Consider the following 11,764-nt stretch of genomic DNA (forward strand, 5'->3'; position numbering starts at 1 on the left):
ATAATCTATCTATTGTTATTTTCCCCACCCTGTTACTCAAGATCACCACTTAGCCTTTTGTCATTTAGAAATTCGGCTTTGATTTTTGTGACTGGTGCTATCTTACATCTGAGTTAACTTTTATCTTAAAGAAAACTAACCCAAAAGCGCTTCGTTTGCTGCATACCCTACTGCCAGTAGTTCATGTAATAATGCCGTTGATTCCCAAGAAGCAATTCCAGGACGATTTTTAATAAGTTTGGGCAAGACTTATTTTTGGAAAATTCTCTAAAAACCCCTCAGTAATAGTTTACCACAGAATAGTGAGAACCTCTCAACTTTTATTTCACCTCTTTGTCCCATTTGGGATAAATGAAGTAACAGTGCCTCCCACCACAATCAGCTGTTACGTCTTGTGCTGTTGCTACTTATTTCCTGTCCTGGCGCCCTTCAGGGATATAGCGCTTCTCCGCGGCCATGACAGACTAAAGACAGCTCGAGCTCCGTGAGCACATCTCCTTTGAGACCAAATGGACTGCTTTTCTCTCTCAGTGCAGTCCCTTTTTATCTTTCTTTAGGCAGTCATCCTCAGCCATGGATTATCAGTGTCTCTATTCACAGTGTTTCAGGTTCACTAAGTACAGCTTGGTCTTCTGAAAAAAAATTGTTAATGTCTCTGTGGACTCAAGTATAAAATCAATATTAAATTCAGCTAATGATTAAACCTTTTTCAAACCCACTGGAAAACGTTTAAAATTCACATGCTTGCAAGCTGTCATTGAATATTGGTTCCAGGGTTTGGGGAGTAAGTTTGAGAAAGGCTTTTTCCCAAACCTTTGGGGCTCAGGGAGGCTAAAAAAACCAGGTGCATCCAAGATCTGATTTCAAGGCAAGATTTACTGCTTTACAAACACAAACATGATACTTGGTCTTAATACAAAAATGACATCAGATACACCCAGAATATGTTTAGCATTGGGCTAGCTGCCAGTTCGGCACAAAACATGTTTTTAGGAGCAGAGAGGCATGAAAATAAACTATATCTTACGTTGTGGTACATCAGGAACACTTGTTTGAGTAATATTTTGCTTGAATTAAGTCCTTTAATACCCTTTAAGTGTAAAACTTTAATCGTTGTCTTGGGCCCTAAGTAGTGTTTGACCAAAATGACATTTCATCCATGTCTTTGAGTAGTGCACTTACTGCTGTGTACAGATTTTAAAATGTGATGGTTTGAATATAAAATTTGGTTTGATACATGATATAAACTATTCAAAGTTGTATATTTAAAATTAAGGAAATGTTTTTTGTGAACTATTTCTACTGAAGAATGTATTTAAATTAAAATAATTAAAAATAAACAATACGAAGCAGTGATCTGTTAACTGGACAGGTCAGTTATCTGAGCTGTGTGAGTGACTGGCACAAGAGTTGGATAACTTTTGAGCTCAGAAGCATACCACTTAAGAAGCGTTTTGTAAATAAGGAAGTGACAACTTCAAGATTAGAGTTGGAACTATGCAACTAGTTCATAAAGGAGCTGTGTGCCCTATTCTAAAGGAAGATCCCATGACATGAAGACCTTTCCTGTCTTGTTGCCGAATTCCAAGTCTCTTACGGTCCAGAAATGCCAGGGTGGTTCTTTTTAAATACATTGGGTGTGAACTGCACCTTGAACTTGCCCATCCCTTTTGCGGTTAAATCTTTTCACGTAGCTGCTGCTGCTCCTGAGCAGGCCATCTCCCGGTCTGAGGCGCCCTCTCAGGACCTGGAGCAGAGCTGGAGGGAGCTGCCGTCTCTTATGGTAGATGTGGCCCATCACAATATACCTGCTGCCTGAAAAAGAAAGAACCAAAATAGCGAGTCATAGTGTCTTTTAAATGCTATGAAACAATAAGAAAACCTAAGACCTTTAAGAAATGCCTAGGCTTGTATCTATTATCTTGCTGCACGTGTTGAATCTCAGCCATTTAACCGTCAGACAACAGGTGGAAGTAATCTAGTGACCTTTAGAAGATAACCAGATGAATCAGCCTGTAAACAGCCAACATCACAGGACAAAGCTGTGTGCATCAGGCGGGGTCTCCGGAACACATCTCTAGAAAGATGTGGGAGTCTTCTCCTCGCCCCAAAAAAGACTTCTAAATTCAGTTTAAAACAGAGCCCCTTATACATCCCTTCTGGCAACAGCGTTTCGTCATTCACTCCATTTGTGAGCAAAGACTTATCGAGTGCCTGCTTTGTGCCAATCCACGCTGTTCCCACCTTTAACTGGAGGTGCGGGGGGAGGCTGATGGAGCTTAAATCACAGAGTGGCCGAAATAATACGTGTCATCTAAATTCTATTCATTTTAGAATACCCCTCCCGCCCCAAAAAGGTACTGAGGTGACCAACAGAGGCGGAGCTGTGGCATCCAAGTGACAAATAGTGGCATAAAGCACAAATATGAAGCGGTCACTTAGGTCAGTTTCAATACCAGGTTTAAATTCTGGACATGGCTTATTGCAACTGGAGGAGTCTAGGGCTAATATGTGGACTCGGAAGAAAAACCCGTCCGGAGTGATGTACAGGCGGTTCATCTTGTACAGCCCGTCCCGATCCACCAGCAGAGTCACCAGCCGGATCCCCGTGCCGAGCACGTCCACATCATGCACGATTCCGTTCACGGCTGCTTGCAAAAAACAAAGAGTTTGGAGAAATGCATAACGCCCATCTCCTCTTTCCTTCCCGAGTGCCTTTTTAACAAATCGCCAGAGTCCACACGGGCCTGGGGCCTGCAGGGTCGAGCGGGTGGGTTTCTCTAGGGTTTGGCTCAGGGGTCCGCGTGGCCGGGCCCGGGCGGAGCTGCGGGGCGGGGCTCACCGAATTCGCTCGCACAGTAGGACTCGCGCTCGTCCAGGTCGGCCCTGCAGGCGCGCGCGCAGGGCTCGGCGCCGGCCTCCGCGTCCCTCTGCGGCGGCCCGAGGCGCGGCGGCGGCGGCGCGGGCGCGGGCTCCGGGGGCGGCGCGGCGGCGCGCGGCCGGTTGGGGTGGGCGGAGCTGGCGGGGGCCTCGGCGGCGCGCGCGGGAGGCCGCGCGGCCGGGAAGCGCAGGGCGCGGGCGCGCGCGCGCCGCGGGGAGTCCTCCGGCGCGGGCGCGCGGCGCGGCGACGCGCGGTTCTCAGCCTGTGCCAGGCTCGGGCTCGGCGGGCCGGCGGGCGCGCGCGCGGCCTCCCGGAAGCCGGCCCGGTTCTCGGCGGGCGGCGGGGGCTTCCGGCGCCGAGACTCCGACCAGGGTCCGGGAGCGGCTTCGGCCGCGCGCGCCCGCCGCGGGGCCTCGGGGACCGGCTGCGCCCGGGGCCCGGGCGTGTCTTCGGCGCTCGCGCCGCCGCCGGGGTCGGGCTTCCTGTTGTGGGGCGGCGAGGCTGCAGGGAGAGAGCGGGAGAGGCGGGGAGGCTGTCAGGGGAGGGGAGGCCGCGAGTGGGGAGAAGAAAGGGCCCTGGGAGGGGCGAGGCGACGGGGGACCGTGGAGACTTAGCCAGCACCTGCGGGAGGGCAGCTGGCGCGGAGGAGAGCGAGCGGGAGCGGGGAGGAGGGCGCCCCCGGCCAGGGGAGGGCAACCTCGGCGTCGGGTCCGAGCGCAACGCAGCTTCCTAGGCCCCGGAGGAAGGCGGAGCTGAGGGTCTTGTCCTCTAAGAGTGAGGCCAAGGAAGAAGATTTTTCTCACCACATGAGGACCCGGAGGCCTGGTGGGAACGTTTCATTTTGCTAAGGAACCTCTTCAAATCTATAGCTTTTAAAACTACAACCACCAGTGTGTTCTAGGACTAAACATATCTGACAACTTTGGTTAAATAACAAACTCTTTTTGCCGTTTCTTTAACATATATATAAACATCCGCCTTTTTGCTCTGTACAGTTTGTTGAGCAAACCCCAGGGAGAAAGCTCTCATATTACAGGTTCTCTTAATTGTTTAAGCGCCCCTGACAACAGAACTATTTGGTTTTCCCATCCGTGTTTACACTGTCATCTTGGTCTCTGCAGAATCGAGCAGTTGTGAGTGGATTTTTATCTGGCTTCTTGGACACCACTTACTAGTTGGGAAACCACAGCTAAGAAAGATTTTTACAGCATGGCTGGGAGGCAGAGGCCCCTGGTTAAGTCTAAAAGCACACACATCGCTGACATTTCACCCCCGCCCCACGGTGAAGGAAAAGCCCCTAAATGATAGGGCATGAAAACAAATTTTTTCAATTATTAATGATTTCCCCCAGCTCTGCAGACAGGTTGGTGAGCAGACTTCAGCCAGCTTGGAAGCTGGGCAACTTTTCATGCCCAATTACACAATATCACCTCCCCCTTTGCCTGGGTCCCAGTGCCCTCCAGACGGACGCAAGAACTTGTCTTTTTCCGTTCTTTTAGCGGCTGGTTTTCAGCGTTTCCCTCGTCTTGTAGTGGATGGTTTGGTCCGCCCCTTTGCACCTCTTGCAACACTTCACTTGCCACTTGCCACTTGCCAAATTGACAATCTCCTTAAAAAATCAGCTTTCGCCCAGCAATAATAGCTGGTTATAGTTCATGTTTTTGCAAAGAGGTTGATTCTGACTCATTGTGTTCAACGTTGTCCCACACACAGCTGAATCAAGTTCTGGGGGATATCCAATTCCTGACTGTCAACTGTTGACCTCACCACCGCTTCCCCATTGATATCACCATCTGTTGTCATGGGAAAGATTGTCTGATATTTGGGTTAAATGCCACTGAAGTCATTCAATTTCCATGTGGAAAAATAACCCAAAGTCAATTGCCCTGTGAGGTGCGGAAGCTATTTTTCCCAGAGATAGTGAATCGAGCAGAACATCCCACTAAAAGCAAAACAAAAACACCGCCCCGCAGAGAAGCCCTGATGGATGCATTCCCTCAGTCACATTTTCATTTCATGCGTGAAATCGTGTGCGTTTTAAAGACTCAGGTGTCCCAAGGCCACTCGCCGGGGCTGCGGGGAGAGGGGGCAACGTCCGATTGCGGCTCCCCTCGCCCCCCGCGCCCCTGCTCGTCCGCGGGACGGGGCCAGGGAGGGGATGGGGACCGGGACGGGGCCAGGCCGGGTGCAGGGTGGACCCGCGCTCCCGGGGCGCCCGCCGCGTCCTGCGAGCCCGGCCCGCACGGCTCCCGAAAGGCGCGCGGCGACCCCTTCTGACACTTCCCTCCGCGGGGACCGAGCCACTACTTAGCATGCAAAGTTTTCTGCAGCCTGCCCGGCTCGCTCGGGATCCCTTTCGGTAGCTGAACTGGCTTCTTTCCGAAAAGGCTGCCAAGACGCTCAAAATCTTGGGGACACATTTTGCTCCTTTGGAACACGACCCCGGACCTGGAGTCGCCTCTCTCGCGCACTCTGCCCCCTTTCTCGTCCCTCCCTTCATCGCGCCCTCTCCCCAGTCCCCCACCCGCCTCCCCAGACCCCAGCCCCTCTCCCAGGGCTCAGCATTTCCTCGATCGTACCTTTTCTCTCCGCCACTGGGGCTTCGGGAGATGAGCCAACGATCAAGCAGAGGAGCCAGAAGGCTCGAGCTGTCATCTTCGTCGACACGGTTCGCAGGCTCCAGCCCTGAGCCTGGGCTTTTGCTCTTTCTCCCCCCCCCCCCCCCCCGTTCATGCTAATGAGGGGCAGCCTTTGGGGAAACGGGAATCCCTCACTGAACAGGCCACTGGAACAAAACCGAGCCGCAGAGATTTCTCCCACTTCCTAAGGAGCACGAGCACATGGCCTCTCGGGTCGTCCCTGCCAATGTCTGTCGTGCGACCCGTGGGCAACGATAGCATCGAACCCTAAACTCCAAGCCCGCGCGCGTTTGCGGGCCGGGGTGCAGGGAGGCCAGGGCGGGGCGGCGAGTGGAGGGAATAACGGCGTCGAGGGGCTGAGGGACAGGGTGGAGGAGCGAGAGCGATAGGAAGTTTTTTTTAGGTGAAGTCAGCAGCAAATAGGCAAATGAGTGCTTGAGGAGGCTCGGGCTCGTGGGAGGGAGAGGATTGCCGGTGACAGAGGACTCTCCCAGGATGTGTCAGGGATCCGCAGAGAAACCAAGTCCCTGCGTCCTTTGGTTAAACTGTTTTATCATATACACAGTATTTATGTTCTAGAGCCAGAAGGAAGGAAAAACAGCAAAAGAGCTTTTCTTCTCCCTCCCGCTCCCTTGCTCTCTCAACTGGAAGTGGTGTCTAGTTGGCTGGACTCATCCAGCCCGTGCTCAGGGCCCTCCACCTGCCGGGTGCTCTGGACAAAGATGAGCCAGACACCCTCCCCGATCTCAGAGATGGCTCATCCCCTCGACAAAGATGAATCCTTTTTTTTTTCTTTCTTTCTAAGAAAAATAAACTCATTCACTGCTTAGGTCTGAACTCTTGAAATGACTCTGTATCTTGATCCTGAGCTGAGGACCCTCTCCCTCACATTAGACAGAAACAGCATTCACCAACGCAGGAGATGAGGTCCCCATCGTAAACCCACAACCCTGCCGATGTGGATCTCATTTCCACAGCTTCAAATCCAAAAGGAAGGGAAAATACATTGAGAGGAAGGCAATTTGTCTGAAGCCTATGAGCCAACAGTGAGGTGCGGCTGCTAAAAGAAATAACAAACTTTTGCCGCATTAATATCTTATGTCTCAAAACCAATAGTGCTTGTGGACTGACCAGATTCTGAGGGGATCATGTTTTCAAGACAGACGCTAGAAAGCCAGGAGGAGAAGAACAGGGAGAGAGACGGCTGGACTCTATCCTGTTCAAGTTCCTTTGGAGGAACTGAGGAGAGGCAGCTGAGGCGCACAGAAACGTGTGTTATATTTTGTGAAAGAACCAGTAGGTAGAAGTTATGATGTGATGAGTTTAATTTCAATTTAAGAAAGAATATTCTAACAACTGAGACCTCCAAGAGTGCAGACTGCTTTGAAGGGTTACGACTATGAGCTCCTGACCACTGGGAGCATCCAAAGAGACCATCATTCAGGGATACTGTAGAACAGGTTCCTGAATCGGGTGTGTTGTGGATTGAAGGATACAGTGAGGTAAATATGTTCATCTAGAAAGGAGCCAACTGTCTAGTCACAGGCTGACAATATGTTGGAGGGGGTCACTATGTTCTGTAGTCTGAACCTCAGCTAGAAACGCAATTATATCAATGGATCAGATTTGTGGGACCAACTCATAGTAACCAAACTCATAAAAAGTAGACGTATAAGCTAGAATGTCATTTCTTAATTTGCAATGGAGAGGAGTAAAGGTGATTCAGAGGTCTAATTATTAAGCAGAAATTTACCTGTTGAGCACTAAACTGAATTGCAGCTAAAGGCAATCTTCCTCATTCAGGTTTTAGAGTGAATTCTCTATCTCCTCCAAAAGAGTAAATCTCTCCAGTCAGTGCAAGGCTTACACACACCAAAGACAGTGTCTCCAGCCTCTGGCCAGGACCAGATAAACACTATGAAATTTGTGCTCTTGGGGCCTGGTTTATAGTTGTCCTGAGATCCTCTTCTTTCACGTGCTCTTTAAATCAAATGGGATAAAATTAATTAGGCTTAAGCTTCTTCAGTTACAACCACATCTCAGACGTGCCTGCTTGAGATTCTATTCAAGTCACCCAGATCCAGTTTGGGGTGTTCCGAAATTCTTCTGTTGCAGGAATGTTGTGAATGCCCTGAGACCCACACCCTGAGATGTAGAGGCAGAGAGCCGGCTGGAGAACTCCCACGGGCTCCTGGAGGCCTGGAAGATCTTGCCCAGGTCCATGGCTGGGTGCTGGGCAGCGTCTGGCTTGCAGGCTCAGAAACCACACTTAATGGTGGAAGGCACAAAGAGCTCAGAGACTGATCTGTGTCAGCCAGAATGTCACTGTATTAACTTACAACGAGAAATCGACTCGGGCAGAAGTGCATGCTCGTGTCAGCCTGGCTAGCATTCTCTTGCTGTAAACAAGTCACATGGGAAGCCAGATTATCATCAGGATGCTTGGTAATATGAGCTGGAGCACAGTGAGTTCGTCCTCGGATTGGAATGTTTAAGGGTTTTGGTTTCTCGTAGCCTGAGGGGTCCATCTCCACAACAGGTGTACACACTTGTGAGGCAGAAGACGGTAAGAGCCTGAATGCCTTCCCCTCCCCTGCCAATTTCTGGTATTTTGAGTGTATCTTTCTGCTTAGCAAATATTCATGGAGCATCTACCATGTGTTGTATAATAAAGAATTTGTGCCTGGTTCCCGGCGGGAAGCTCCTAAAACCCTTGGAATTTCCCAAATGATGCAAGTGTCTTATTCAAGAGCTTCTTGGATCACACCTGAGTTTATGCTAATGAGGTGACTCTTGCAGGGCCCCTTGATAGCTTCAGGATAGGAAATGGTCCCCAGGAAGATCAACCATGCAGTTGGAGAGGCGGGACTGTGAGCCAGCCTGACCCCCAGGGAGGGGAGAGCGGCTGGGGACTGGGTTCAATGGCGTGCCACGATTTAATCCCTCATGCCTACTTAACGAAACGCCAGTGAAAACAGTGGAGCTTCCTGGTTGGTGACCACGTTGATGTGCTAGGAGAGGGATGTGCCTGAACCACGGAGAGAGGACACTGAAGCTGTATATTTGGGACCCTCCCAGATCTCGCCCTATGTGTCTCTTTATTTGGCCAGTCCTGATTTGTATCCTTTATAATAAAACTGTGATTGTAAGTATAGCACTTACCTGAGTTTCGTGACTCATTGTAGAGAATTATCAAACCTGAGGGGGCTCTGAGAACCCCCAGGTTTGTAGGCAGTTGGTCTGAAATGAGGGCAGTCTTGTTGTGGACTATGCCCTTTAACTAGCGGGGTCTGCACTGTCTCTGGGAGGTTAGTGCCGGGGCTAAATTGCAGTCCACCAGTTGGTATCCACATACTCTGTGCCAAGCACTGTGTAGAAGCCAGAGATGCCAGTCATAATCATTCTTCAGAAAGAGTACAATACGGACGCTTTGGGTTCCATTCGGTAAATTCTGGTCATGTTCTAGTTCTTCTATTTCAGGACCTTCTTGCTTGGGACCAGGGCCAACGCAAATTCTTCAGACTTTTCACAGACAACCCCTAGGTTTACTTCCAAAAGCACTGAGCTAGGTCCTGGGATATTAGGACATAAATCTTCCAGTCGAGTGGCTCACAGATTACTGTGGGAAATAACATTCAATTATGGTGTCAAGTGCAATATTAAAAAGCTGCACCTGTTGGAGAGAAAGGACTGGTCAACGGAGGTGGAAACCAAGGAAAGGCTGCGGGAGCCGTCACATCAACACCAGTTTGAAGAACGACTGGGCTTCACCAGACAGATGGAGGAGGGCAGGCCCTGCAGGCTGAGCCAACAGCACATGCAAAGGCCCGGAGGCATGAGAGAGCATGGAGACTGTCCAGGCCCAGGAAGCATGGTGGCGCACCCGGGAAGGATCGCCAGGGCGAGAAGGTGCTGGCGAGCCTCGATGCCCTGTGGACGGGACGGACTCTCCCACAGACACGGCAGAGCCCAGGAGAGGTTGTGAGAAACTGCTTTGTAATTCTTTATTTGATTTTCCTATCGCTCTGCATTATTGTAATGGAAAATACAATAATGGAAATAAAGGAGTGGACACAAGAACTACAAAATGTAGCCCTCGTCTCCCCTCATGCCCAACAGTCACTACAACATTCCCACGTTTTTCCTTCCAGGCTCTTTCTTTCTTGGACAGCATTTCACACAGGTGCAGTCAGTGTCTACACCACACTGGATGCTGTGTTGTTCTCGTACACCACGACGGAGGTGCTTCCCCGTTATGTTTTGTGTACACAATTTTGTATCCAGTTTCTGTTCCATTAAAATTGTTAAGATCTTATTACAAACTCTTTGTAAACGTAAAGTCTCATAACTACATAGTATGTCCTCATTCAGACAAGCCACAATTTGTGAACGTTTTCTGCTGTTTTCCGTTTTTGCTGTTGTAAACCCTCCGTGTCCCCATCCACACAGGAATGGAGATCCTGATGCGTGGTGAGATAGGAAGGGCAGGGCTCTCTACCTCGACCCTTTTGACATTGCGGGCGAGAGAATTCTTTGTTGCGCACTGTAGAATGCTGATCAGTATCCCTGGCCTGGGCCACTGGATACCAGTACTTCCCCCCTCAGTCGTGAGAACGTAAACTGTCTCCAGACATTACTAAATGTCTCCCCCGGGGCAAAATCATGAACCATATTCACAGCTATACAGCAATGACAATAAATGAGCTGCAATTGCAAAAGAAAAATACAGATGAATCTCACAGACGTGCTATCAAGTAAAATAAATCTGACACAAAAGACTATATACTATATAATTTCATTTCTGTAAGGTTTACAATTTGGCAAAACTAATCTATGGAGTTAAAAGTCAGGATAATGGTTATCCTTGGTAGTAGGTAGTAACTGGAAGGATTACTGAGGGGAGTTCTGTGGTGTTGAAGTGTTCTATAGCTTGATTGACTAGATTTTGATATTTTGTGTTTTGGTTTTTTTTTTTGAGGAAGATTAGCCCTGAGCTAACTACTGCCAATCCTCCTCTTTTTGCTGAGGAAGACTGGCCCTGAGCTAACATCCGTGCTCATCTTCCTCTACTTTATACGTGGGATGCCTACCACAGCATGGCTTTTGCCAAGTGGTTCCATGTCTGCACCCAGGATCCAAACCAGTGAACCCTGGGCCGCCGAAGTGGAACATGTGAACTTAGCCCCTGCACCACTGGGCCGGCCCCAAATTTCGATATTTTAAATAAGAAATGTTACTAGTTTATGTAGTCAAATCTGTTGGGTTTTTTGGTGCTATCTTCCATACCTTTATAAAGCCTTTGAAATTTACACAAGTTGTACATATTCATTGAAGAATAATCAGTTAGTACAGATGAGAAAAAAGAAAAAAATCAACCATAATCCTATTATCTAGAAATAACTACTATAAATATTTTGGCATATCAACTTCCAGACTTTTTCTACACATATCTGTACATGTAAATATGTTACATAATTTATTTATATAAAAGTGGGATCGTGGAATACACATATTTTATGACATGGTTTTAAAAATGTTAATGATGTGTCAACATCTTTCCATTTCAATAAATATGGGATGCCATGATCTTTTGTGTGTGTGTGTTTGAGGAAGATTGTCCCTGAGCTAACATTTGTTGCCAATCTTCCTCTTTTTGCCTGAGGAAGATTGTCCCTGAGCTAACATCTGTGCCAATCTTCTTCTGTTTTGTATTTGGGACACTGTCACCACATGGCTTGATGAGTGGTGTGTAGGGCCAAGCCCAGGATCTGAACCCACGAACCCTGGGTGGCCAAGGCAGAGCAGGGGAACCTAACCACTACGCCACCAGGCCAGCCCCTCCATGATCATTTTTAATGACTGAATTCCTAGACATTGAATTGCTGAGTCAAAGGATATGATAATTACAATATTTTTGTAACATATTGCTGAATTGTGCCCCAGATACGTTGTATCAGTCTACACCGACCAGCAATCAACATAGACATGTAATAATGACTATTTCTCCACACTAGGATATCAAATCATTGTTATTTTATATCCTTCCTCTTCTGAAGAGTTTTTTTAAAAAAGATTTCTCTTGGTTTTAATTCACATTTCTTTGATTGCTGGTGATACTGTACATTTTTTCATAGATTTATTGGCCATTTGGATTTCTTTTATTAATTGCTTGTTCATATTCCTTGTCTATTTAGTAGGATGTTTATATTTTCCTTTATGATTTTAAGAGCTATTTATAGCCTAA

The 11,764-nt window shown here is 48.4% G+C and overlaps 1 protein-coding gene across 2 annotated transcripts; it reads right to left on the bottom strand.

Moving 5' to 3' along the window:
- Positions 1–858: 858 nt before the first annotated feature.
- C10H17orf58 (chromosome 10 C17orf58 homolog) lies at positions 859–5,599 on the bottom strand. Of its 2 annotated transcripts, XM_070561575.1 has the most exons (4): positions 5,461–5,599; positions 2,843–3,382; positions 2,457–2,648; positions 859–1,815 (listed from the first exon to the last, which is right to left on the bottom strand). In XM_070561575.1, exons 1-4 carry the CDS (start codon positions 5,534–5,536, stop codon positions 1,625–1,627), a joined length of 999 nt encoding a protein of 332 aa, XP_070417676.1. In that variant the 5' UTR covers positions 5,537–5,599; the 3' UTR covers positions 859–1,624. The 2 variants fall into 2 exon arrangements, with proteins under 2 accessions (XP_070417676.1, XP_070417677.1); XM_070561576.1 differs by lacking the exon at positions 2,457–2,648.
- Between the last annotated feature and the right edge of the window lie 6,165 nt (positions 5,600–11,764).

The sequence above is a fragment of the Equus przewalskii genome, chromosome 10, assembly GCF_037783145.1.
Source record: "Equus przewalskii isolate Varuska chromosome 10, EquPr2, whole genome shotgun sequence".
NCBI classification, from domain to species: domain Eukaryota; kingdom Metazoa; phylum Chordata; class Mammalia; order Perissodactyla; family Equidae; genus Equus; species Equus przewalskii.